This window comes from Podarcis tiliguerta, assembly GCF_965153285.1.
Source record: "Podarcis tiliguerta genome assembly, chromosome: 8".
NCBI lineage: Eukaryota > Metazoa > Chordata > Lepidosauria > Squamata > Lacertidae > Podarcis > Podarcis tiliguerta.
Genome location: NC_139541.1, coordinates 39090149 through 39117123, shown reverse-complemented (window position 1 = coordinate 39117123; position 26975 = coordinate 39090149). Strand labels below are relative to the sequence as shown.

The 26975-nt window shown below is 49.7% G+C and overlaps 1 protein-coding gene across 8 annotated transcripts in view; it reads right to left on the bottom strand.

Annotated features, from left to right (window-relative positions):
* PIEZO1 (piezo type mechanosensitive ion channel component 1 (Er blood group)) overlaps positions 1-26975 on the bottom strand; it is a 109795-nt gene that overhangs the window by 14079 nt on the left and 68741 nt on the right. For 2 of the 8 annotated variants that reach the window (XM_083456442.1, XM_083456443.1), the window contains exons 8-36: positions 25243-25414; positions 24287-24370; positions 23642-23726; positions 21813-21913; positions 20851-21111; positions 20141-20252; positions 19211-19389; positions 17611-17759; positions 16495-16674; positions 15876-15973; positions 15173-15336; positions 14234-14410; positions 13837-13962; positions 12890-13090; positions 12132-12336; positions 11831-11935; positions 11129-11282; positions 10502-10745; positions 10147-10243; positions 9081-9249; positions 8360-8449; positions 7453-7541; positions 6530-6601; positions 3009-3109; positions 2275-2368; positions 1970-2095; positions 1211-1383; positions 983-1104; positions 91-276 (exon numbers count right to left, since the gene is read on the bottom strand). In XM_083456442.1, the coding sequence (XP_083312568.1) occupies positions 91-276; positions 983-1104; positions 1211-1383; positions 1970-2095; positions 2275-2368; positions 3009-3109; positions 6530-6601; positions 7453-7541; positions 8360-8449; positions 9081-9249; positions 10147-10243; positions 10502-10745; positions 11129-11282; positions 11831-11935; positions 12132-12336; positions 12890-13090; positions 13837-13962; positions 14234-14410; positions 15173-15336; positions 15876-15973; positions 16495-16674; positions 17611-17759; positions 19211-19389; positions 20141-20252; positions 20851-21111; positions 21813-21913; positions 23642-23726; positions 24287-24370; positions 25243-25414 (4116 nt within the window). Of the gene's footprint in view, positions 1-90; positions 280-982; positions 1105-1210; positions 1384-1969; positions 2096-2274; positions 2369-3008; positions 3110-4747; positions 4865-6529; positions 6602-7452; positions 7542-8359; positions 8450-9080; positions 9250-10146; positions 10244-10501; positions 10746-11128; positions 11283-11830; positions 11936-12131; positions 12337-12889; positions 13091-13836; positions 13963-14233; positions 14411-15172; positions 15337-15875; positions 15974-16494; positions 16675-17610; positions 17760-19210; positions 19390-20140; positions 20253-20850; positions 21112-21812; positions 21914-23641; positions 23727-24286; positions 24371-25242; positions 25415-26975 lie in introns of all 8 variants that reach the window. The other 6 variants (XM_083456439.1, XM_083456438.1, XM_083456441.1 and 3 more) reach the window with 6 other exon arrangements.

Genomic DNA, 26975 nt, shown 5'->3' with positions numbered 1-26975 from the left:
AATGGTTCTCTGCCCCGTCCCTGCCCACAAAGCTTTGCATATTTACCCACAAAGCCTTGAGCCAAAATAGGTGAACGGCCCCAGTAGTACCTGCTCAGCAGCAGCTCGCTGGCTGTGCGCGGCCGTGCCTTGGAGTAAGTCAGCAGCTCCTGGGAGTTGCTGGGAGGGAGCCTCACATCGTCCGGGAAGCCCATGGCAGGGATCTGCTCCTCACTGCCGCTTCGGGTGTCGTAGCCAGTGGTATTATTGCTAAGCACCTCTGCTCCTTCGCACCCACTGCTTGGGGGTGGGGGGAGGGGGGGAGAAAGAGGGCAGAAAAAGAAAGTCATGCACCAGCTCCAAAACAGAGCGAATAAATGTCCCCACTTTGTGTTAAATCTTCCTAGGAAAACGCCAACAGACATTAAAAACAAACATAATAACATTAGAAAAAATACAGGTAAAGGCAACTTTTCTTTAGTTATAGAATACATAATAAAATGGCATATCTGGACAGGCTTAACTTAAACAAAAGTGGGGAAAGGGTTTAGCAGGAGTCAAAAACAGTATAGTAAAAACACTTGTGTAATATTAATATTTGGGAAACAAAAACAAGGCCGATGGGAGTTCTAGTCCAAAGTAGCTGGATGGCACCATGCTGTGGAAGGTGGACCAATGAAGAGAGACTTGGGGGGACTCAGGTTCAAGCCCCCGCCTCCAGAATGGGGCCTTCCTAAATATACTTCATCCCATCTGTTTTAGGCTGTGGTTTTGGAGGTAAGAGAGAAGGCAGCCCGCACATGTCCAGGGGCACTCTTTTCTCCCCTGCTGAGCCCACCCAATTCCGGTGCACCAAATGCAGGTTGAGGAGCAGCCCCTTGCTTGAATTACGTGCCGTTAAGCTCCCACAAACTCCACTTGCGGTGGAGGGAGGGGCCCCACACAGATCCACATGTGGCTTTGACCTCCCCCCCCCAGCAGCCCTCTGCCCCTATGCACCTGCCTGGAAGCCATGCTGTCTGGAGACTCTGCCGCCGTACCCGGCAAGGCGGTGTCTTCTGAGGTATTATCTGTCGCTGCTGGTTTGTACAGCCTCTCCAGGACGCTCCTCTGAACCTCGCCCACCTGCAAAGTTTCACATGCCATCACCAAGTGGATCATACCTCACCCCTTTCCTCCCTCCTTCCAAAAGACGCCCCTCCCAAGCCCAGCTGTACCAAGCTAGGCCTACCTGATCCAGCTGTTGCGTGAGGACGAATCTCTCCAGTCCCAACACGGCAGACAGCTGTTCGTGCTCCTTGGTAAAGGCCCGCAGCCACTGGGTGAGCCCATCCACCGTGGCCTGGCACAGCACCCACAGGAAACCCAGAACGTTCAGCACCCGCTGCACCACGTTGCTCTTCTCTGCATAAAAGGAGAGCCTGGTTGAAGGAGGCCAAATGCCCATCGAGGCCGCCATCTCTGATCCCTGCAGTAGGTAACCAGTTTCCCCGACACCCTGGTCTCTGGGAAAATATCCCTAACCCAACTACTGCTTCCTAGCAACCAGGGCCGGCCCTACTATTGGGCAGCAGATACTGAGGGGGAAAGAGCTGCAGCATTTTTGTACACACTGCTTGGATGGATAACTGCAAAATTCTGAGACGTGCAAATTTCAAAGGCTAAAACTCTATTTTGGTTCAGAACCATTAGGCAGGGTGAGTTTAAAATGCCATTCCTCGTCGCTATAGCAGCAACCAGAGCGGCCGCACCATTAGGCAACAGATGCTGAGGGACAAGAAATGACAGCAAAGTCCTGGAAGGGCAGGACTGCGTGGGTCATGCAGTCTACACTACACTCCTTGTGCTCCCCCCCTCCCAAGTTTTCCATTGCATCTGTGAAACAGGAAAATGAATCCTCTGCTACGGTTCTTGCAGATGAATGTGGCTCAAAGGCAGCCCTGTACACAGGGGATGCCCTACCTGAGTGTAGTCCCACTGAGCAAGGTACCTGGAGCAGCCTCTTCCTCTTCTTCCTCTTCTTCTTCTTCCTCCTCCTCTTCTTCTTCCTCTTCCCCTTTGCTGCTGGCCCTGTCTGCCATTTCACCTCGCTGGGATTCCCCTTTGGTTAAGTCACCTGCAAGGCACAGATACGGTCACACCCTCCCGCCTGGTCTGGCTACCCCAGTGCTCATCAGAGCTGGGCCTCCTGCCAATGTGGACCAAGAGGGCCAGGCAGCAGGGGTCAACCTGAGAGGGGCCACCTCCACCCAGCCCAGTCAGAAAGGAGAGGGGAGAGGGCACAGGAAGACCTGCCTTCTGCCTGCTCCACCTTTCGCTGCTCCCTCTCCTGCCGCTGTCGCTCACGCAGCGCAGACTTGGTGTTGGTCACCCAGGCCTGGTAAGCCAGCTGCAAACAAAGCGACAAAATGCATAAACGGGAAAGCAGAAAGAAAGAAAAGGCATGACTCTGAGCTGGAATGCAAGGCAACCAAATCAATGCAGCTTCCGTCAAAAGATGTCCGAGAGGCTGAAGGCGCAACTAAAAGCCGCACCAGGTTAATGTTGATGGCAGGCACCCACCCCACCACCACCCCAATGTCTTGGGAGTCATTTAGTGTTCCCTGGCACTTCGCCTTGTAACATATTTCCACTGCTTGCGGTATGTGAAAGAAAGGGCTCATCCATACTTCTGCCAACGGATGTCCCCCCCCCCCCCCCGATTCAGCAGTAAACGGCGGGTTTTCCCAGGAAAAGCAGAGGGACAAAATAAGAACTTCTTGGACCACTGTATCTCGGGAGAAACAGAAGTGTGGGTGAACCGAAAGTAGCTCCCCATGAGTACTTTGGGGCATGCACAGAGTGCTCATTAGGGAGTAATTGCAGTTGGAGTGACCCGTGAAAGATGGGAGTGGGGAAAGCCTGCCTCCAGGCAGTGGGGCGAGCACATCGCGGGGTGCCTTCTTGTCACCCCCCAGACATGGCACCCGGGGCACACCGCCCCCTTGCCCCCCCTTGCCACGCCACTGCTTCTGCTCCCAATCTCTCACCTGGAATGCGCTCTGTTTCGGGGGCTTCTGATCCTCCAAGACCGACTCCTCATCCTCCTCGCTGTCCGTCTCAAACAAGAAATAATCTCCCGAGTGCAGCACTGGAATCCGAAAAGACCCCACCATCAGGAAGTTCCCTTGTCTGCCCCCCACCCTGCCAGCTGCAGTGGATGGCAGTGAGGGGGACAGGAGCTCAGAGCTCCCTTTGGAGCACAGGCATGCAGAAAAAGAGCCCAAGTGCGATTTAAAAGACAGATAAAAGAAGGGCACATAGAGAGGAGAACCGGTTCATTGCCCCTAGTAAAAAAGGCAAGGAGGGAGCATGCAAAGAGCCTGCCTGGCTTTGGATTGGCGAACGGGAACTCTGGTTACAATCCTGCTTTGCTGGGGGCTGAACACTGGATCCACCAAAGGCGAATGATCTGGTTTGCTGCTGGGACAGGCACTACCTCCCTATAACAGAACAGGGACCAGGTTGGCTCAGGGACACAAGCCTGGTCTGCCCCAATGCCACCAGGGCGCCAGAGCATCCTCTGGAAGCAGAGATCAGGCTGCAAACACTGGACAAGAGATCCTGGAAAGGGTCGGCTACTTTCAGGTCATCTGCAGAGGCTTTTCTTCAAGTGAGGCCAGTAGGAGTGGCCTTTCCCCTTATTGCAACACTCTGCCTCTGAAATGTGCTTCCCCGCTCCATGCACCTGCCGCATGGCCTTATGAGCTGAAGGCATCAGGTAAAAAACAACAACATTTTATTTATCTGCCCAGGCTTTTGAATTTGGGTTTGAATTACTTCATGAGGGCATGTTTTATACCAGAGGTGGCTATCTGTTCTTGGCTCAAGAGCTGCAGTCACCTGCATGCTAATGGTGAGTATGGTAAAAAAATGGGTTTGCTCACCCCCACACTCACAGGACACAAAGTGCAGAGCAGCTGAGCAGGGAGGTTATCCTCCCCTGCCTGCTCATCAACTGATCCATCTGATGACTGCAGAGCAGACAACTGGCGGACCCCACCAGGCTCCTGGGGTAGACAGGGAGTTGAAATCTCTGTCCGCTCTGGTGCCATACCATACCTGCTGCCACAATTGAAATTATTTGAAGGGACTTGAAGAACCAGGAAATATTCCTTTTCAGTGGAGAGGAACTCAGGCCCCTGGGCCCACAAGACAGCCACCTCTGTTTTCTTCTGCCGTTAGCTTTTGGGATTTCATGCTTTATACAGGTTTCTACCTAGTTTTAGCAATCATATCGACCGTATCTTTATTCCTTTGTGTTAGTTTTTGGTTTGCAAGACATCTTGAAAAAAGGTGGGGATTACAAATTATTATTATTATTATTATTATTATTATTATTATTATTATTAGATTTATATACCGTCCTTCATCGTTAGATCTCAGGGCGGTTCACAAAATGCAACACACACACACACACACACACACAAGCCTTGCTCCCTCCTCTGCGCTTTCGTTATATGCTGGTCCCCCATTGCAATGAAATCAAGATACAACTCTACAACTCTCACGCTACATTTTCTTGGGTGGCTGCAATTATAAAGTGCAGATACCCACAGAAGAATCAAGGAGAGGGACACCAGCTTGTGGCAGCAATTCCCATTCTGAAGCGGGCTGGCAAGCCAGGAGGGAGCAGGAATTTGGGTGCTTCAACACGACAACAACACAGGCAGCACACACTGCTGCTGCTACTACTAGTCCTGGGTTGTTTGGTTCATGCGGACGTTACCACTGTAATGCCCCCTCGACCCTACAGTGCGTCTGTCCACCCTAGAGGGAGCGGCTACTTCCTTGCTGGAAAGCAGAGCAGGCGATTCTGGGCTCCCCTCAACTGAGCGCGGTCCTCCTTGTTGCAGGGAGCAAGGGAAAAAGCAGAAAAGGTCATCCTGAACCATTGTGCACTTGGGTGGTGAAATGATGGCATGGTCTGCTAACAGCCACTGCACAAGCTTGTGATGCTCTTCTCTGGCACTTGTTCATGCAAACGCTGCCCATGATCTGAACCGCTCCGCACATAAGGTGACACGCCTGCCCAAATGTCCTGGGAAGAAATGCAGGAAGCTGACTTATGCTGAGGAAGACCACTGGTCCATCGAGCTCAGTATCGCCTAGACTGCTGGGAAGCGGCTCCCCAGCTTCCCCTTTCTTATTGTCTTCCCCACCCATGCAAAACATGTGCTCTTTCTCCCTACCAAGCTATGAGCCATCTGCAATGGAGGATGGGGTGTGCATTTTCTGTCCACAATGCATACACATCTCTCAGATTTCAGCAGGACTTGTGCAGGAGAATTTTCCAGCAGATTTTGTCAGGTGTGTCCATTTCTCACTGTGCAGGTCCTGACACCTCTTCCTTAGGAAGCTGCTTTATACAGAATCAGACCATGGGCTCCACCTAGCTCGGTATTGTCTACACTGAGATGCTGGGATTTGAACCCAACACCTTTTGCATGCAGCACAAATGCTCTGCCGCTGGGCTACAGTCGCTCCTGTTCCTCAGTTCAGCAGCCCTTTGCAGATGGAAAATTCGTTGCTTTCATACCCAACAACTGCAAGTAATCCTGGTGTTTTTATAGTTCATAGCTATCATCTATCTATCTATCTATCTATCTATCTATCTATCTATCTATCTATCATCTATCATCTATCTATCATCTATCTATCTATCTATCTATCATCTATCTATCTATCATCTATCTATCTATCTATCTATCTATCTATCTATCTATCTATCTGTCATCTATCTATTTCCCTATGGCTATTTGTATGCGCTTTGTTGATTTATTTTGTGGTTTTATCTTTTATTGTACATCACACTCTAGCATCCTAGGAATTGATTCGGTGATTCAGGAATTCAGTAAAATACATAAAAGCATTAGCTGGTCCTGGACTTTGGAAAGGAAAGCCTGACCACTGGGAGAACCCAAAAACCTTGGGAACCACAAAGCTGGGGAGAATAACCCAATATTCAGAAGGGTTCAAGGAATCTTGGGATTTTTTCTTTTGCACAATCTTCTGGCAGAGGGATGCTTGCACCTATGATGTTTCTTGGGCAGGGTTAGGAACATAAGATATAAGCTGCTTTATATGGAATCAGAGCATTGGTCTACCCAGCTCAGTATTGTCTGCAATGACTGGCAGCAGCTCTCCAGGGTTTCAGGCAGGGGACATTCCCTGGAGATGCCAGGACCTTCTATATGAAAAGCAGGTGCTCTACGACTGAGCTACAGTTCCCTTTCATAGTGAAAAGAACCGGGGGAGAAAGATCCAAGAAACCCAGAGAGGTATCAAGTCAGTGCGGAGCAGAACATGCACGAGAGGGGGCTGGACAAGGAGCCCACAGAGGAATGAGAGAGAGAGAAGAGGCGTGCAGAATGGAAGTGCTAGAAACCAACCACCTGGGTGGGTTTGCGTTAGTGATGACCCCCCCCAGCAGAGTTAGAGGTGCCTTAGAGCAAGATGAGGTGATGTTAGGATGCCCATCGAGCCCTTCCAGACCAGGCCTGGGCAGTACCTGTGGCATGATCCAGCCAGGGGCGCCACCACTGCTTCCTCTGGCGGGAAGCCTCCTTCTTGGTCCCTGCCTCTGTGGAACAGGGCACAAGGAAGCATGAGGGACGGGCCAAGGACCCCCACCCTGCGTGTTGCTGCCAGCTCAGACGAGGGCAGCTGGCGACCTCTGAAGGCAAAGAAATGCTCTCCTCTGAACCCACAAGGCTAGGCAGGCTTGGCCACAGTAAGATGGGCAGCCCCTAATGCTGCTCACGAACGCAGGCAAGCAGAAGCCTGTCAGCCTCAGTGGGGTCCCATCAGTGCAAAGTGTAGTATGGCAGAGGCCCACCTCACAGGGCTGTTTGGGAGCACTGCAGGGGGTTCTACTAGATGACCCTTGGGGTCCCTTCTATGATAGGGTATGACAATTCTATGATAGGGTATGAACAGTAAAAGTAATACCACACTTTGAAAATTCAGTGTCAAAATGTGACACTGTAGTTAGAGGCTGAGAAAGACGCTTTGCTGGAGGAGCAATGTTGAGAGAACTGTAAGACACACAGTCCAGGCCCCCATCTAGCCTCCGTTCCTAAATCCCGGCATTTGGGTGTTGAAAATTATGTTGCCTCCAAAAAGTGGAGGCCACCTGACTGAGGATGAAATACTATTTGCATTAATTAGGGAATGTCCTGTGGCAGTGAATTCCACAGGTTGGCAATGTGTCTGTAGGAAGATGAAGGGTCCACACAGTCATGGAAGGTCACAGGGAAATCAGGGTCAAACTGGGTGCCTAATCATGAGTGTGCAGGCCAGAGAGGGCCCCAATTGACAAGGGATGGGGGTCACGAGTTCAAAACCAGAAGAGTTCTCCAGCAAGGCTTCCAGCACTTTGAAAGCCAACCCCCACCCCACCCCACCCTCCCAGCCCCAGAATCTACTTCGCACCTGGGCTCTCTGTCTCCAGGGTCTCTTCTGAGTCAGCTGCAGTCTGTCCCTGGTGGTACTTTTCTTGCTTGGCCCGGATCCGCTCCATCCTGCAGGCATGTGGCAATTTCAGAAGTATGGCACGTTGTGCCGCCTCTGTCTGGTTCCCCACCCCCTATGTCTAGGTCCCATGTGATCAGAAAAGCAAGGGAGGATGCCCATGTCTCAGCCCTGTTATGTCCGTTCTCCAAAATCTCTGGTCATCTCCAAGTTGCTTGTGCCAGGGATCTGATCCACCCCATCTTACACAATGTACCAAGCCCCATCCTAGGGACTTCTGCACCCCACCCCCCATTTCTGCCTTCAGATAACTTCTGGGAAAGCCAGTTGCCCAGCATCTGGTAAACAAAAATGTCCCCATTAGCTCCCCGGAAATGACTGCATTGCACCCATGCTATCTGCTGCGTAGGATTGGTTCTTAGAATTTGAGGAGAGAACAGAGAGCCTGAAATAAGCAGGCAAAAGGTGCAATTGTTCCATCAGGAGAGTGTCCTCTTTCTGAAGCATGTTTCTCGCACTGGGTGACCAAGTACTTCAGGCAAAGGCATCTAAGACCCATCCCTCCTCAGCAGTAACTTCCCTTTGGTGCCAAGGGAAGCTTCCTAAAAAGCCTATTTGCTGCTGGAGGGGTGGGGGCAGGAGAGGAGGGGGAGCTGGGTGGAAAGGAGGAGGCCCTTGGCTTCCCACCATCCCTGGTCCCAGGGCTCCAGAGCGAGGGGGTAAAACTCTTGTCTCTTGTTCCACGCCTCCCAGCTGTATGAAATTCCTTGATGCCAGAGAACTGGGCTGGAAGCTGCTGAGGACTAGCATGCCCCAAGCTGCTGAACCAAGAAGACGCTTCTCCGCTTTCCCCACCCACAAAACTCACTGGCGCTTGAGCTGCACTAAGGACTTCTTTTCCGCCTGGTGGTGGAAGCTCATGCTCTTGATCATCCTGGCCTTGAAGAGAGCGCAGCCCCTGTGGAGGAGAGACAAAGCGGTGGAGAATGGTGGGAGGAGACCCTCCCTTTGAGGTCACGGCTGGCACCAACAACCCTTTCTTTCCAACACCAGCCTAAATCTTTGCATAATACTGGAACTCGGAGACATCCAGTGAAGCTGAACGTTGGAAGATACAAGATGGATAAAAGAAAGTTCTTCTTCAAGCAGTGCATTGTTAAACTGTGGAACTCACCTCCACAGGAGGCAGTGCTGGCCAGCAACTTAGATGGCTTTAAAGGAGGAGAAGACAAATTCATGGAGGAGAAGGCTACTGGCCATAATGGCTATTTTTCTACCTCCACTGTCAGAAGCAATAATGCTTCTGCAGACCAGCTGCTGGAAACCACAGGAGGGGAGAGTCCTGCTCTTGTGCTTTCCCCAGGGTTTCCCCACCGGCATCTGGTTGGCCATTGTGAGAACAGGATGCTGGGCCACCTGGTCCATTTGCCTGATCTAGCAGGCTCTCCTTGCGTTCCTAGCTCCTCCCAGGCACCCTGCAACACTGGGGAGCAGGATGGACACAGCTCTCAGATCAAGCCCACAGCTTTGCCGGTGACCCTCCAAAGACTGTCCCTCCTTCCCCCTTGCCCCAGCCCTTCCACACCCACCTGGAGGCTTGCAAGGCAGAGGCCTGGAGATCCGCCACAACATGCAGGAAATAATAGCTGAGGAAGGCCCTGCGCTGGAGGAGCAGGAAGAAGAAGCAGATGCTGTCCCAGATGATGCCAGCTTCTTCCACGGGCAGCGAACAGTCCTGGTTCTTGTCCACATCCTTGGCTGGCAAAGAAGAGGGAAGGGGTGGCTCAGCACACAGGACTTTTTTGGCACAGAGCAACGGAGGCTAATTCACATCCTGGTTGCTGCAACCAAAAGGGCTCTCTTCCAGTTGCCCTCCTGTCTTACCACAGCTGACCATTGGACTTAAAAGGAAGGAAAGCTTTTGGAGTGGAAAATAGGTCTTGTGCAAGTTCATTTGAGATAAACTGCAATAGGCAGTACAGTGGTACATCTGGTTTCTGGTTACAGACTCCGCTAACCCAGAAATATTACCTCAGGTTAAGAACTTTGCTTCAGGATGAGAACAGAAATCCTGCAGTGGCAGCAGGAGGCCCCGTTAGCTAAAGTTACCACTTTCAGGTTTCAGAACAGTTTCAGGTTAAAGAACAGACCTCCAGAATTAAGTTCTTAACCCGAGGTACCACTGTATATAAATAAATGAATTAACTGTCTATTTTGGGAAGTTGTTTGCTCTGAATTTGGACACCTCTTAAGAGATCTTGGTCAAATTTTGCAAATTTAAGTGGATTTGGATACTATTGGAGGCCATTTTTAACAGAACCTTCCCAAACTGCACTGATTTTAACCCCTGATTACAAAACTGCAGTTTTTCTTTCTTTTCACAAAATTCACAAGTAACTCCAGGTACAAGGGGACTAGTGTTTCAATCAATCAATCTGAAAGGGATGCAATTCATAAGGGATTCAGGAAGTTTAGCATGCCAGACTTTCAGCTGCCCTCCCAATACTCCAGCCCACTTTCCTTCAGTCCACCTTTTCCAGTTCTGTACTCCCCCTCCCCACCAGCCTAATACAGGAGGAAGTTGTGATGAAACCCAGAAAGGAGAGTGGGAGGCACCCTTGCCGTCAGCCGCCACCTCCCATTGCAAATACTCACGGTCGTAGTAACCCTTGACGGTGCAGGCCAGGCTGAAGAGCTGGATCACCCAGCAGAAGTTGTTCTGCATTTGCTGGACGAAGACGCAGGACAGGAGCTAAGAGGAAAGATTCGCATGAAGGAACACAGAAAGAGCTGTGTGCATTTCAATCTGAAATTCAGATGCTCTACTGAGAAAATCTGGATAGGTCAGGCAACTCCAGCTGCACACACACGTCCCCGAACCAAACCTATTCTGCATGCGTAGTTTAACCTGCTTCTATGGATCACAGTGAAGGGCAAGAAGCTGGGTAGAGAACCGAAGAAACTCTGCTCCCCACGCCACCCCAATAGCACAATGGTGTCCTGCCCCTACCGCAAGCATGTTCTTGGCAACAATGACGGTCACGTTGTAGAGAATCAGGCAGTCCCACAGCATCAGCCGGGCTCTGAGGGGCCGGCGCAGCATGGCGGTGCCACAGAGCAGCAGGTAGAAGCAGGCCATCAGGTATCCCAGGCCAAAGACGCTGATGCGGTTGGCGCCTGCGACAAAGACGATGACCAGCATGAACCAAAAGAGGTAGCGGAACACACACACCTTCAGCATGTCAAGGTAAGACCTGGTGAGAAAGAGAAGGGGAGGGGGAGAGAGGAAGTACTTAAGAAGAGGCATGCTAGATCAGACCAAGAAAGCAGAGGACCAAATGACCTCAGGCTCCCTGCCAACTCTACCATTCTGCAATTCCCAGAAACTGGCATTCAGAGGCCTACTGCTTCCAACAACTGAGACAGAATGTAGCCATCATGGCAAGCGGCCAGTGATAACCATATCCCCCAGGAATTTCTTTATTCCAAAACCCATCCAAGTTGGTGGTTCTCATGACCTCTTCCAAGAAGTGAATTCCACAAGTTAACTAGGCCCTGTGTGAAGAAGTGCTTCCTTTTGGCTCCACCATGCGCTGATTGCTGGAGGCCAATGGAGCACACAAGCTCTCTGTCTCACCTGCAGTTAACAAAGTTGGGCACAGGGTTTGGCTTCTCCTGTAGTGACTCAAGCTGCTCCTTGTTGTCACCAGCCAGTTGCACCCACTCTTCGGTCTGCTCGTCCACAAAGACCTTCCATTGCCGTGAGGCACAAAGTAAGAGGAGGAAGTCACCTATGAAAAGCAAGGCGGGTTTAAAAATAATAATCCAGGACACGCACCCAGTGAGAAGGGTCGTAGGGTTAAGCAACAGGGGCGTGACTGGCAGAGACACCTGCCTTTTTGGAAATGGAACAGGGCCCAGGAATCTCTCACCTCCTTTCCCAGGGGCTACACCCAACACTTGCCCCCCCCCCTTCTAAATGCTGCAGCTCACTAGTCCAGGATGGGGAGTCTGTGGCCTGCTAGGCATCCTTGGACTCCAGCTCCCATCAGCCCCAGCCAGTATGGTCTGGGATGATGGGAGTTGTAGTCTAACAGCACCCAGAAAGTGACAGGTTTCCCAACTCATTTACAGGAGCTGTTCCTGGTGCTGAATCCCAGTCACTCTCAGACTCAAGATTCAATTGGCCATGCAGAGTAATGGGGCAAAGACTCCCACAGTGGCCCCAGGAAAGACTGGGTGTTGAATGCCGCAAGACCTCGCTTTGCTGGGCTCACTCCGCCACTGCCTGCCACAGGGGAGGGTCGAAATGGCACAAGGGCCGTTTCACAGTACTCACTCATGAGATTGATGGAGTTGGGCTTCATGTAGAAGTCTGGGAAGTACATCCACTTGATGAGAACAGAGTTGATGGGGATAGCATGGCTCCACCTCCAGGGGTAGTCTAAGGGAGGTAAGAGGGGGTGAAAACGCTGGCAAGTAGAAAAGGGCCCCTGCATAGGCACCTCCGTCTTCCCCAAACCCCCCACCTGCAGAATGGGGTAAAGAGGCAGAATGGTTTCTCTGCGAGAGATTGCCACCCACTCTTGGAAGAAGGCTCATCCTTCTAGACCTCCAAGGGGCCCAAAATTGTCACTTACCGATACAGAGCACTGGAGGGATACCAACGCACAGGAGGTATTGGAAGAGCAGGAAGAACGCCAGAAAGAGACAGTACTTGGGCCAGAGCCTGGCGATGGCATGTCGCCGACGGAGCGTCAGGATGACGACCAACCAGCAGCCATGAAAGATCACCATGAAGTTCATGCGCTGCCCAATCACATTCACAGTCATCAGGAAGCAGATCTGGATAGGTGGGGAAAGAGGAGAGAAGGGAATTCGTAAGACAGTGGCTTTGGTAATGGGGTCTCAGACAAGGAATGCGGGAACAGGGAGTCTGGAATAAAGCTCTTGTCCCAAAATGTGTGTTTCTGGGGTGTGTGTGTGACACCTCCTTCCAAGTTCAGATGATATATAATTATATATTTTATGGCTTCAACCTACCATGGAACCTTGTGGAGAAGGATGGGTGAGAAATCCAGTAAAACAAATAACTAAAACAAATTAACTGTTAGGTTAAATACATTGCAAAAGTCTCCTTGGACTATTGATGAAGGCTGGCATAAATAAAATAAAAAAATAAAATAAAATAAAATAAAATAAAATAAAATAAAATAAAATAAAATAAAATAAAATAAAATAAAATAAAATAAAATAAAATAATAAAATAAAATAAAATAAAATATGTAAGCAGATTTTCCACCGACTGGCAGATGATGCTTTCATTATTGCACCACCACTCTGATTTCCAAGCCATGCAGATAATCAAGACCTGTCAATACAACCTCTGCCCTCTCACCTCTAGGCCAAACTTGTAGTAGAAGTAGTTGACAAAGTATTTGATGCAGTTTAGCAGGCCTTTATCCAGGTTCTGTCGGGTTGCATCCTCAAAGACTGTCTGGGTGACAGGAGGCACCAGCTGGTGTTGCTTACGGTAGTATTCCTGGCACCGGTAGACAATGGCCTCAAAGACCAGCAGAACCAGCACTTGCAAATGGTTCTGGAGGAAGAGAGAGACACACAGAGAGAAAAGAGATAGCAGAATCTAGTGACTGAGGTGGAAAAAAGAGAACGAGGCTGCAAAATAACAAACTTCCTAAGCTGGGATTCCAGAATACCACCTTCCCGGGTTATGATTGCGTGTATATGCTGAGGACCAGTTAAAATGATTAAATCACCCAGGTAGTGTGTGGATATGACGGCTCTGAGCCACCACAGGAACAAAGACAACAAAAGCACCACTGCAACTGACCATTGCCTTGACTCATCCCACATTTTCACTGAAGGAACTGAAAAAATGGTTTCCCACCTCTGGTTTAAGTACTAAATTTCATATCTGTAAAATGTCCTGAAGGGCTTTTTATGATGAAGGGCAGTATAGAAATTTATTGTATGAATGAAAATCCACCACTGTGGCAATGAAGCCAAAAAACATGACTGGGTTATATCAAAATGGCTGCCAACCTTCCTTCTGGATACAGCTTCCCCTTCCCAAATAGCAGATCTCCCCAAATCATAGCAGATGCCAGAAGCGAAAGGAGTCGGAGGCATTAAGAGAGCTGGTGTGGTCTAATGATCTGGGAGACCAGAGTTTGAATCCTCACTCACCATGCAGCTGACTGGATGACATGTCTCTCTGAACCTAATCTACTTCCCAGGGCCATTGGAAGGATAAAACAGGGAGGGGAAGAACCTTGAGCTTCTTGGAGGAATGTAATAAATAAATAAGATGGGTTGAGCACTCACCTGTATGTAACCCAGGTTGGGATACTCCTTTCTGATCCCAAACCAGTTCGCTGGGTCGACAGGATGCTGGTAGAGTGTTGAGTTGCCAATTTCCTCTGGCTGCAGATTGGTGTTGTTGAGCTGAGGCTACGGAGCAAGCAAAGATTATATCACTATTTGCCTTGTAATGCAACAGTATACCTTACGATACAAGAGATCAAAATTGGGATATTATATTCCTTCTAGTGTTGCAAGGAAAGAAAAAGCCCCCAAGATGGTGGGGGAGAACGCCTGACCCTAATCTCATTGGTCTGGAACAGAACAAAAGTAAGAAATTTGCAGGATGACTGAATGTCAGTTTTCGGCTGCCACCCCAAACACACACCCAGAGGCAGGTTTTGGAGCCCATCTCCCATACCTCTGTGCAGTTATAGGAATAATCTTCAGGGTTGACAATCTTCAGCTGATAAAGCATCTTGCAGACAATGATAATGCAGACCCAGATGGTGGAGAGGCACGAGGCCATGTGGCTGAAACGGCAGTAGGGGATGGCAAAGGCCCACAGCACCATCAGCACAAAGTTCATCACCGACACCTAGATGAGAGGAGAGAAGCAGAGGGTGGAGACTTGCAGTAGCGGCTGTATGGCTACATACACACCAGACATTTAAAGTATAGTTGTATCTTGGAAGTTAAAAAGAATCCATTCCGGAAGTCTGTTCGACTTCCAAAATGTTCGGAAACCAAAGCGCAGCTTCTGATTGGCTGCAGGAAGCTCCTGCAGCCAATTGGAAGCTGCAGAAGCCGCATTGGATGTTCGGCTTCCAAAAAAAGTTCAGAAACCAGAACACTCACTTCCAGGTTTCGATAGTTCGGGAGCCGATCTGTTCGACAACTAAGGTGTTCAAAAACCAAGGTGCGACTGTACAACCGCCCCACCCAAGAAAAAGAATCTTGGGAACTGAAGTTTACCCCTCACAGAGCTACAATTCCCAGCACCCTTAAACTACAGTTCCCAGGATTCTGTGGGCATGGGGGAAAAGAGCTTTAAATGTACACTGTGTACTGTGTACACTATGCCTCCTTGCCCATTGGCAGTCATACCTGCAAAACGCCTGAATCTGATGCACAGCTCAGTGTTCTGCCTTTATTTTTAACAAGTATGTTTGCAGTCCCATGTTATAGAGAAAATGTCACCATTGCCTGGATGGGCAGGGGGTAGGTGAGACTCACAACAGCCACAGAGAGCGTCTGGAGGGTCAGAGGGGGCATGTCCCCTTCTCCATTCCCCCAGGGGGGCCTCCTCCCTTCAGCAGAACTCCCCGGCTCAATCTCTCCTCTCCCCTTGCAGCCTCACCTCCTGCAAGGCCACCCAGACGACGTAGAGAGCCACCAGTTTCAGGATGTGCAGCTCAAGCAGACGCAGGACGAAGACTCGAATGCGGCCAAGGATGCTGGAGAACTTCCTGCCCAGCACCATCAGGCGTTCCAGCACCAAGCCCCATTTGCTGGGCACACCCTCTGCAGCAGGGGAAACGGGGGGGGGGGGGAGGCAGGGGTCAGTGAGGCACAGCTGGGAGCATTTCACCTTGCTGGATTTGTATGTTTCAAGCCTACTGTTGCCCTCCCCAGCATTGTGGGACCACACAAGACAGAAAGTGAGCCAGTACAAAACTGGACATTCTGATCTGGAGAAAGAAATCCCAATATTTCAAATGGTGATCCATAAAGGGAAATGCACATCTGAATGAGTTTTTGTACTTGTGTTTCCTCTTCCACAGGCACATCATGGCTGTAATGTGCAAAAAGTGGTTGTTGGGTGGGGAGAGAGGAGAGCCCTAGATGTGGGGAGAGCATAGGCCCTCTTTGCATTGGAAGACAAGAGGGTGGAGGAAGAGAAAGAAAGAGATACCTTAGAGACAGGAAAAGGAAAAGAAGAAGAAAACCTGCTTGTAATTTCCCTCTTGGATATTGTAAATTCTGGACAGGAGAGCTCTGCGCTTCTCAGGGGCCAATTTTCCCCACTGCCCGCTGACTTGGGGAGAAGACCTTCTGCTTACCCTCGGAAGCAGCATCAACTTCAGCTTCTGGTTCCTGGTCTTTGGCCTCACCGTCCTCAGGCTGCAGCAGGACACGGCTCCCACTGGCCTCTTCATTCCTGAAATCCAGAGGAGTGGCAAAAAAAGATCAGGATCAGGGCAGACAGTTTAGCCTGGGGAAATTCCTGGCGCTAGAAAGGCAACCTTTCCCAAGTGCAGGACAGGGCGCCAGGGGTTTAAGCCAAAGCTTCTCTATAGCAGGGATGGGGACCCTGTGGCTCGCTTGGTGTGGCGGGACCACACCCCCTCTTCCCCAGGCCAGTACATCTTCCCCTTCACCAACTCACTGGCTTTGGAGGTGGTGGTGAGGTTTCAGCAGGGGATGAGCTAGCAATTCAAGAAGGGACAAATGTTCTTCTTGCATTGCTTGGCTTCCTTGCTGTGCACTGAAAAAGCAGCTCCCCTTTCTCAACACACTTTCTTTTTCATTGCCCTAATGCTATTGCTAGAGAGCTGAGAGCCAGATAGCCTTGCTTCTCTAATCAGTCAGGGATCCCCATCTCCTTTCTGCCTAGGAGTCCATGGACGGAGCAATCTCCAAACCACCGCAGGCTGTTGTTAGAGGGACCACATTACATACCCCAATGTGTGTGAGCCATCGACCCGCAGCGGAATGACGTGCTCCAGGTCAGTGATGCGCATGAAGGGGCGGTGGAAGTAATGCAGCTGCAGGATGCAGGCCAGCAGGAAGAAGCCCGGGATGAAGATGCTGGAGAAGAGCTCTGAGACGCTGAACTGCTCCAGGCCCAGATCACCCAACCTGGGGAGAGGAAGAGGGGAAAGCACATATATATATATATATATAAAGAGACATTGGCCAGGGAGACCAAGGGAGGTGCGAGAGACCTACAAAAAGGTGGAAACACAAATATCAACAATGCAGGGACACACTTTCCCTGCAAGAAAAATGTGCAATCCTGTTGGGTTTTCTTTATTGGGGAAAAAGGGATTGAGGAAGAGTGAATGTAAGACAAACCTGCTGGATCAGGCCAATAGCCCATCTAGGTCCAGCATGCTGTTCTTAACAGTGGCTGGCCAGGTGCCCATGGGAAGCCTGCAAACCAGACATCAATGCAATAGCATTCTGCCCACCTGCAATTCCCAGCAACTGGCCCCCAAAGGCATAATGCCTCTGACAGCGGAAGCAGAACACAGCCATGTTGTCTAGTAGCCGTTGATAGGCTTTGTCAAATTCTCTTTTACAGCCATCCAAGTCGGTGGCCCTAACCGCCTCCTGTGGGAGTGAGTTCCACATGCTCTGCATGATCATAGAGCCATAGAGTTGGAAGAAACTTCAAGGATTCATTTAGTCCAACCCCCTGCAATACAGGAATATGCAGCTGTCCCTTATGGGGAGCAAACTTGCAACCATGGCATTATCAGCACCACGCTCTATCCAACAGAGCTTTCCAGTGGTGTCAGACTACAACTCCCATAATTCCTGATCATTGTGTGGATTGTGTGGTTGTGTAGATGGGGAGCATAATGGCTTCATGCCCTGGTAAGCTTCTCATAGGCATGCGCTCTACAACTCTGAGAAGCAGGATGGTGGACAAGATGAACGTTTGGTCTGGCCCAGCAAGGCTCCCCTGACTTTCATATGCTAGCAGACACCTCGATTTATTGGAGACCAGAGTAGCAAATTTCCCCCATGAGCCTATTCCTCCAGTGGTCCTAAGGGGGTGGGGAAGCTTACTGCTCATCGGTTAATCCCGTGAAGTTCTTCCAGTACATGGGGAAGTCCTCGAACTGGAAGGTGTAAACAGCAATGAGCACCAGCATTGTGTAAGCCACCACCAGCCACCAGAAGGCCTTCAAGAGTTTCCGCCAGAGACTGTAGTACACCTGCAGAGAAAAGGGTGGTGGTGTCAGGGGAGGAGAATGACCCACCTGTGTCAGGATACTCCACCCACACACCCCAGCCGGTTCTCCAGAGGAGGCAAAGTGATGGGTGCCAATGAAAGGCGCAACAAGAGATCAATGCTCTTTCGCTTGTCACATACCAGGGGTGGAGAAAGCTGTGGACCTCCCAATGGTACTGGACCCCAACTCCCATCGCTCCTGACCACTGGCCATATTGACTAGGGCTCATGGGAGTTGGAGTCCAGAAGCATCTCTAGGGCTACAGCTCTCTCACATGTGCCACAGTGGAACAGAAACAAGCTACACTGTCTGCCAACCCGGGCTGTGGGCTACCCCAGCAGCACTGAAAGCCCTTGGCCTGTATGGCCCTGAAAATATTTATTTCAGCAATATGTATACCATTTAATCACAGTAGTCTATAAGTGGTATACAGGAGACCCAACAAAGGAAGACTAAGAGAGAGTTAGCTGTAATAAAAAAGAAGACTCTAGTCATCACCAGAATTTCAACAGGGGTGTGAGGGACTGTCTGACGTCAGCTAGAAGAGAGTGTCACAATACTAAACACATGACACCTAGGGGATGCAAGCCATGCGTTTGAGCCATGGGGGACCACAAAAATAACTCCCTCAAAGACCTCAGTGGCTGAGCATGGATAGAAGCGATCAAGTGGTCCTCATGGAACCTGGACCTTGTAAATTAAAACAAGAGCACTGAGGTAACAGTAGAAATATCTCACATCAGGGGTGGGGAAGTGGTTCTGACCAGCAGGCCAGATCATTATCTCCCCCAATTGCAACTGATCAAACCCATTTTCAGTTGTGTAGTTACCTGCCCCATACCTGACATCATCAGGTGCAGGGAAAGTAGACACACTTTGGCTGAAATGGCCTTGCAGGCTAAATGAGGAGGCTGAGTGGGAGAATTAGGATAGCTGGTCAAAAGCTCCCCCACACTGCTCTCCTGTAATTGCCAGGCTCAAAATTAAGCCCCCAGAAATCATTCTGAGAGGCAAGAAAGACTCCAACCAGTTGCCAGCACTTTATGATAACTGCAAAAAGATCTTGGACTGCTTAGTAAGCAGCGGGAGACCAAGGAACTTTGGGAATATTAAGTAGTCAAAAAGAGGACACGTTCCAGGAGACCTCCAGCAGTTTAACTAGAGCATCACCTTGAAATCTTAGGGTTTCACAATACAATCTTTGGGGAGTGGAACAAGGCTCTTCCTGAAAAGAAGAGCTATAGAGCTCACAGTAGAATGCAGAAGCTCCCAGGTTCAGTGTCCAGCAGCTTCAAAAGATTGGACAGAAGCTGATGAAGTAAACCTTTTCCTGCTTGGGACCCTGGAAAGACTACCAATGGTCTGACTCAATATCAGGCTGCTTCCTCTGCTCTTTTTCAAGCTATGGCCCTGGGGGGGCCAACCAGCCTAACCTGGAAGAGGGTGAGGCAGAGGAGGAAGAGGAACATGTAGACAATCTTGTAGACAACCAGGCGTCCGGCAAAGCTGACGACGATGAACATGCCGGCACAAACCAAGATCCAGAACTTTGCATAAAAGGCCATCACGTGTGCCCCCAGGATCTTCAGCACATCTCGCTTGTGGCCTGGCCCTGAGAGGGGAGAGAATAAAAAGGGCGGCTCAGAATCTGGGGCTGCAATAATATAATCTGGGTACTCACTCACGTGCTGGCAAACAATGGGGATATTCCCTCACAAAACTGCATAAAGTTCAAGATCACATTATGATAGGAAGACAAGCTTCTCTTGGATTTTTCTCCCACTCCCTGTTCAACAAAGTAAGTGTCATGAGCTGGAATTCAGGGCCATCATCCTTGCGGTTTGGGGCAAGGAAAGGGAGAGGAATAGTCTCTTTTCCCCAAAAATGGAGAATGTGGAGCATCACCCCCATCCCACAGGGTTTTTTCCTTCCTGAGATGGAAATCCTGGCCCATAATTATAAGGTGGGCCACAAGGGAAAGGCAACTTGTACATGCCCAGGAACAGTCTCCATATTTTTCACATTACAAATAGCACGCCTGAGGAGGAAGGTAGTACCAAAGACAAGGTTCTTCATCCAAGCTTTATCAAAGTCTAGCCAAAACTTAACTTAGGTTTAGGAGAGCACAGCAAATGCTTTGGAGTGAACTGCTTACAGGCCCATCCATGGGAAGGATACAGAAAACATAAACACAATTCATGCAAAGGCTGTCCTGAACCTAAACGGGTGTCAATCTGGTCTGTAATCTGGGTGGGAGGACCACTGGGGTCCCGTTCACGAGCAGAATAGGATTAGTTTGTTTATGAAGAATTGAAGAAAAAACAGGCCAACTGACCCGCTGGTCTTGGCACTTGCATTCTCACCTGAGTCTGAAACTGTCACCTCCACCAAGGGGGCAGGCCGTTGCTTCTTCTTCAGCAGCTTCTCCTTCACAAATTGCCTCACCAGGAGCCAGAAGGTCAGGGTGAAAAGAAGCTGCAGGCAAAGAGGGGGAGACAGCGGGTTAGAGTCCTCATGCAAGGGAACAGTCTTCCTCCAAAGTGTTGGGTTTCTATTCCAGAACAACAGGACGGGTGCAGAAAGTCAATAGGGGGGAAACACAAACTGAGGAAATAAGGGCCTTTCCTGCACTTAGGTTTTGTCACAAATCAGTGCTGATTCCAAGCGCAAGCATCACTGCAGTGTCCTGAGCTGGCTGTGCTGGAATCGGAAGCCCGTGACCCTCCATAAATTGCTGGACTACAACTCCCATCATCCCTTCCTACTGGCTGCGTTGGCTGGGGCTGATTGGAGTTGGAGTTTGGGAGCAATTGGAGGACTGCAGGCTTCCCACTCCTGTGCAAGAACATCATGGAAGGACAAGATCACATCCTCTGGGGACCACAGGAGGAAAGTCTCCTGTTTCAGCATCTTGTGGCACAAAGGTAAACACAGGACAACACCAAGCCACTTTCAGCAAAACAGAGCCCCAACAGTGGGAAAAGAGAGGGGAGAAAGCAGAAAAGAGGGAGAGAGAAAGACTGGAGACACAGACACACCTAAAGGACAGAGATGGTGCACAAATGGTGCCTACCTTGGCTCCCAGGTGCAGACAGGGGTGAACATACCGCACCAGCCCCAGCTGCTGCAGGGGCATAAAGCCAACCTTGGTGGGCAGCTCTGGTTCTAGGTCCATGCCCCAAACATACTGGAGGCTGCAGAGGGCGATGCCATAGAGCAGGATGAAGGGCGAGCACAGCATGGCAAAGTGGTGCCTGCTCCGAACGATCCAGATGAGGCAGGCCCAGAGCAGCAGCACAAACGTCAGCCAGCTGTGATAGGTGATGCTCCACACCTGCAAGGAAGGGAAAGCAAGAGTCTCTGCCATGTGTTATATATGGCACTACTGAAGATTTATTGCTTTAATTCATTGTCTGCTGCTTTGGAAAACTGGTATAGCTGGAAAAGGCAGGTGCATGGCCTGGAAAGAGATAAATGCATGACCTTGTGCAAAGTAGCTAAAGATGCCAGAAGTGCCTTGGCCACACAGGTAGGAATAATAATGATATTTTGCTGGGGGGGGGGGGTGACCCAACCAGGACCACCACAGGATTTTACATCATCAATGCCTATCACATGAGAAATTAACTTGGCAGTGCAGGGAACCTCAGGCAGAAATTCACAGAGACAAATTCCGGTTCTGAATTATTACTTATGCAAAGGCAAACGATAAAACACTCCATCCGCCTGCTACGCAACTCTCCTTCTGGCACGACTTTTTAGTTCCTGTTTTGTAATCTCATATTGCAGGATTTTAGCATATGTATCCTGAAGTGGAAGAAGTAGGTGGGGCTGGAATAATCCTTTTAAAAAAACAAAAACTATTGGGGGGAGGTTCATTGTGATTAAGTGCTTGCTGTGTCAAGAGCAGCTCTCGAGTCCTGTTCCCTCTTTCCACCAACCCCCTCTGGCCCCCGTGCATCTTGCTGCTGTCCTCCTTTGACCCCTCCACCCCAATGTCTCCCAGTGCATGGCCCAGGTGCCCCTGCTTCTTACCATCATAGCAATGAGGGCACAAACATAACTCTGGTTCATGATGACATGGCCCAGGGAATGCAGCAGCAGCTTCTCCTTGCGGTGCTCCTTTTTCCTGGTGGCTACAAAGGAGGGATTTTGAGGGCATTGTTCATTCATTCATTCATTCATTTAGAAACCGCTTAAAATTTTAGAAAATATTCAAGTGGTGTACAACAGTGGTTCCCAAACTTTCTACCCACCCCATGGACCACTTGAAAATTGCTGAGGGTCTTTGAGGACCACTTCAAGACATCAGCCACTGGCCTGATCCTGCAGGGTGTTCTTATGTGGTAGATAACCCAGTGTGGACGGGGCAATGTGAAAATCAGGGCAGGAAGGATCCAGGCCTCCAAGTCAGAAAAACTCCAGCCTTTGGAGCCAGATCTTGTGTGTTGTTTTCCAGAGCTAGACTGGGATTACACACACCTGGGCCATGAGCTTGCAAGGAGCACTTTTATTCCCAAGAAATCAGGGCAGGTTACCAATGCAAGAGAAGCAGTGCTGTGCCTGCAGTGCTGCATTCTAACCACCAGGAGGAAGCACTGTCTCATGCCAACCCAGTCCCAGGTGATTCCAGGACAGTTTAATGCCAGGTAAGCAGCCTACGCAGCAAACTCCCACACCTACGCTCAGTGCCAAAAGTAGTTTTCAGGATGAGCTCAGAGAAGACATTGCCTTCCAGGACACCAGGAACTGTTGAGTAGAGCCAAGGGCCCTCACCACCACCAGCAAAGACTGGGGGTGCTTTCAGACTGTTTCAATGTTTTGGGTCGGATTCAGTTACATGACAGCAAATGCAAGTTATGCAGTGAAGAGTTGATTTGCAGGTCCTGTGCAACAGACCCACTTCAACCTCCAAAACTGGACTTTTTGTGATAAGGAAAGTGTTGGGAAAATGCACTGGAAAGTGTGGGATAACATTTGCTTGATGAATGCTCAACAAACAGTTTGGAACTGACTTCCACTAAGAACAGAACAAGAGCCTGGAGTTGGGCCCAGCTAGTCCAGTATCTTGTTTTCATTACGGCCAACCAGATGCCCCAGAGGAAAGTCCACAAACAGGAGCTGAGTGCAGCAGCAACACTCTGGTGAATCCCAGTAACTGGCATTCAAAGGCTTACTGCCTTTGACAGTGGAGGGGGAATTGCAGCTAGCAGCTTCTGATAACTTTATCTCCCATTAAAAAAAAATAGTGGGTGAATTCTGCTTCCATTCTGAACCTGAGCAACTATATTTTACTGTGCATTACACAGTAAAATGGTCCTTCCTCCATGGAGTTTAGAGCAATTTCCACATGGGTTTCCCATCCCAGACAGATCTGCTTCACTTGACAGACATGACCACAAGCAGGTGCTTCCAGATCGCTCTGAGCCCCTCTGACTGACTACTGGGGAAAGATCACAGGGATCATTTACCATCTCTTCTTAGCAGGAGGCTTGGCTCACATGCAAATGCAATCTAATGAGACATTTGATCTTCAAGCCTCCTTGCGCTTTGCAACTATCCTCTGACAGAGACCTGGGTGGCTGATAGGCTAGGCTGATCAGCTCAGGCAGGGTTTGGAGCGAGAGGGTTCTGCCTTTCAAGGGACAGATGGGCTGGATGTTTCCTTTCCACCATCTGCTCCTGTGCTATGCAGCCATTGCAGACGGTGTGTAGTTAAGAGAATGCAGAAGTTGGCAAAAAGGGAGGAATATACGAAGGAAGGTAGGAAGAAAATTTTGCAAACTGCTCTGAATTCAGAAAAAGCAATGCAGAACAGTCCCTGCAGCCTCTTTGGCAAATCAGAGCACAGCTGCAACCCTTACCTGGCTGCCCAGTCTCCCCAAGGACATGCACAGTGCAATCCTCAGCATCAGCACCAGATGCCTCTGTCTCAGAAGTCAGCATTGGCTGTAGAGGAAAGCAGGATAAAACTGTTGAGGCAAATGGACATTCAACAGGCATCAACATCTGGATAGTTCAGCAAGCAGCTCAGATCTTGGAAGCATTGGTTTGTCCACAGACAGCTTCCAGGTCATGTGGCCAGCATGACTAAGCCGCTTCTGGTGAACCAGAGCAGCGTACGGAAACACCGTTTACCTTCCCGCCGGAGTGGTACCTATTTATCTACTTGCACTTTGATGTGCTTTTGAACTGCTAGGTTGGCAGGAGCAGGGACTGAGCAACGGGAGCTCATCCCGTCATGGGGATTCAAACTGATTGGCAAGCCCTAGGCTCTGTGGTTTAGACCACAGCGCCACCCGCATCCCAAAAGCTCTATGTAGGAGGACATTAAAAATATATATGATTCCACACCTACAGTTTGAGGTGGCGCAGTTCTCGTTCCTTTCCCCGCTTCCCAGTGCCAAGGAGTAGCAAGCCCTGCATCTGCTCAAGGCCTGGCTCCTGAGCCTTTGGGGGCTCATTTTCCCTTTGTCACCAGCGAGCCTTAGCAGTCCCAGCCACCTCACCTTAGCATCTTCTGCCAAGCCATCTTGGTCTGTGGACCAGTTCTCCAGCTCCAGAAACTCGGATGTTGTGCTTGAGGCCTCTCTCTGTTTTTGTTTTTACAAAAACAAAATAAAGGAAATTAGAATGCCACTGGGACTGTGCTATTTTAAGTAGAAGGAAGGAATGATCCTGGCAACCCTGGGTTGGCTTCCCCAGTCCCTAGCAAAAAACCCAACCAGTCCAACCCCTCATTGATATGTGGGTGATTTTCAGATCGTGGAGTGGGCTAAGTACACCCAGATCCCTGCTTAAAACTTCCTCCACAGGTACAACCATCACATTCAGAATAATTGATATCTACAGAGTTTTCATAGCTCTACCACTGAACTGAACCCCTTCCTTCAAAAATAGTCTAATCCTCATGATTTGGACTAAAGGGCTCGTAGAAAATAAGAAGCTGCCTTATCCCAAATTGGACCATTACTCAATCTAGCTCAGCATCATCTACCCAGACTGGCAGCAGATCTCCAGTGCTTCCAGGCTGAGGTCTCTCTGTGCCCTTCCTGGAGGTGCTGGAGATCTTCGGAATGCAAAGCAGGTGTTCTGCCACTGAGCAAAGCAGGACTCCCCATGTTATAGCTGGTGAGGACTGAGGCTTAGAGACAGCACCTTCTTTAATGCTGTCTGGGAGGGTTAAGGCCAAGTTGAAGATCTGAATGTGAAAGATCCAGGTCATAGCTCTTAACCAGTGCTGTCTTGCACATAAACAAATGCCCCTGTTTCCATTTCTCCCTTTTTGTGATTATTGAAACAGCTACCCAAGAATGCCACTGGAGCTTACTTTCTTCTGCACTGGGTCTGTTGCAAGAAAATCAAGGCAGCTGAGCCAAACAAATTTCTCCCCCATCCCTAACAGGGAGGAGAGTGTCCAGACAGGCAGAGTCAAAGGCAGCAACGCCAGTCCAGCAAGGCTCACCTGTGTATAAAAGTGTGACCTGCGGAGCTTCACCAGGGTGGCCAGGACATAATACAGCAGCAGGAGGATCCCCGGGTTGACGTAGACAGGCCAGGGGAGACTGACGTTCAGGAGCAGCGCATTGGGCTTGCTACAGCCCACGTGGAGGACGATGGCCTTCAAGCCAAACAACCTACAGGAGAACGGAGGGTGAAAGCAGTGGCAAGGCTCCACAACACCCAGATGTTGGGCCGGCTCCCCCACCCCAAAAAAACCCTCTAGTGACCAACTCCAAAAGCAGCTCCAGAATCACCCCAGCTAAATTCACAAGAGGATTCCGTCCCAGCTGGTGGCGCTTGTTTGTTTATTTTGTTTTATTTATTTCATAAAATTCATACAGCCCTTGATTGTAAAGAAAATCTCAAAGCAGTTTACGAAAAGAATGACACCATAAAAGCAGATAGAAACAACTAACTAGAACATTAAGAAACAATTAAAAACAGGGATAGATTTAAAACAGATTAAAACACACGCCAACATTCTGCATGTCTGGATAGCCTTGTCTAAACAAAAATGCTTTTAGCAGGCTCCAGAAGGAGTTCAGGGGAGGTGTCTGCCTGATGTCACTGGTCAGAGGGGTCCAAAGCTGTAATGCTGCCAGTTCTGTAGAACAATGCGGACATATGTGGGGGAAGGCAGTATCATTAGTTGGCAGTGCCAGCAGGAGAAAACTTTGGTATTTTGATGCTCACATGGATGCTGGAGATCCCAAGCCTCACTCACTCAACTATTAATTTTAAGGGGTGGGATGGCTCCCCATTTGGGAGACAAGACACATGAAAATGTTTGGAAACAGTAAATGGAAACTATCAGGGGACCAGTTGCTGGAAGCCAGGGGAGGGGAGAGTGCTCTCTTGTGCTCATGTTCTGCTTGCTGGTTTCCCACACACATCTGGCTGGTCACTGTGCTATCAGGATGTTGCACTAGATGGGCATTGGCCTGATCCAGCAGACTCTTCTTATGATCTTATGAGACATGGGAAGCTGGCATACCAGGTCAACAGTGCCCACTCTGGCTAGCTGCAGAACTCCAGGTTCTCAGGGAGAAAGGGGTCTCTACCACCTGCTACCTGTTCAATGCTTTTAACCCAGAGATGGCGAACCTACAGTCCTCCTTCTGTTTTTGGATACCAGCTCCCATGGGCCATGCTGGTTGCAGCTGGCAGGAACTGGAGTCCAACAAGATCTGGGTGGGGAGGGGCACCAATGTTGCCCCATCCCTGTTTTAACTGCAGATGTCAGGGACCGAACCTGGGATCTGCTGTATGCAAAGCAGGAGCTATGACCCTGAGCTATGGTCACCCTAAGGCTCAAAAATCAAGGTGGGAAACTAAGTTGTCTCCCTGCTCCAGGACTAGTGACAGATACTGCCCACCCACAAAACATGCTGGGTAACCATGACTTCTTCCAAGCCATGCCTCTCCTAGGATCAAAAGGACTTGCAAGGTAGAAACTTCATAAGGCTGTAACAAATAGGTATGCAGTGAATGTTTCTTTGCTATGTTTTCAAAAGCATTCACTTTCTCAAATGTATTGTTTGCTGGCAATGCACCACAAAAGCCACAGGTAAGGTTGCAAAGAATGAGACGGGAAACTGCCCCAGACTGGCCAACAAAAAGGACTTTCCCACGGGAAACCTGGCAAGGGGTATAGAAAGGGCAGCAGACACCTGCAGCCCATCTTACAGAGATGCC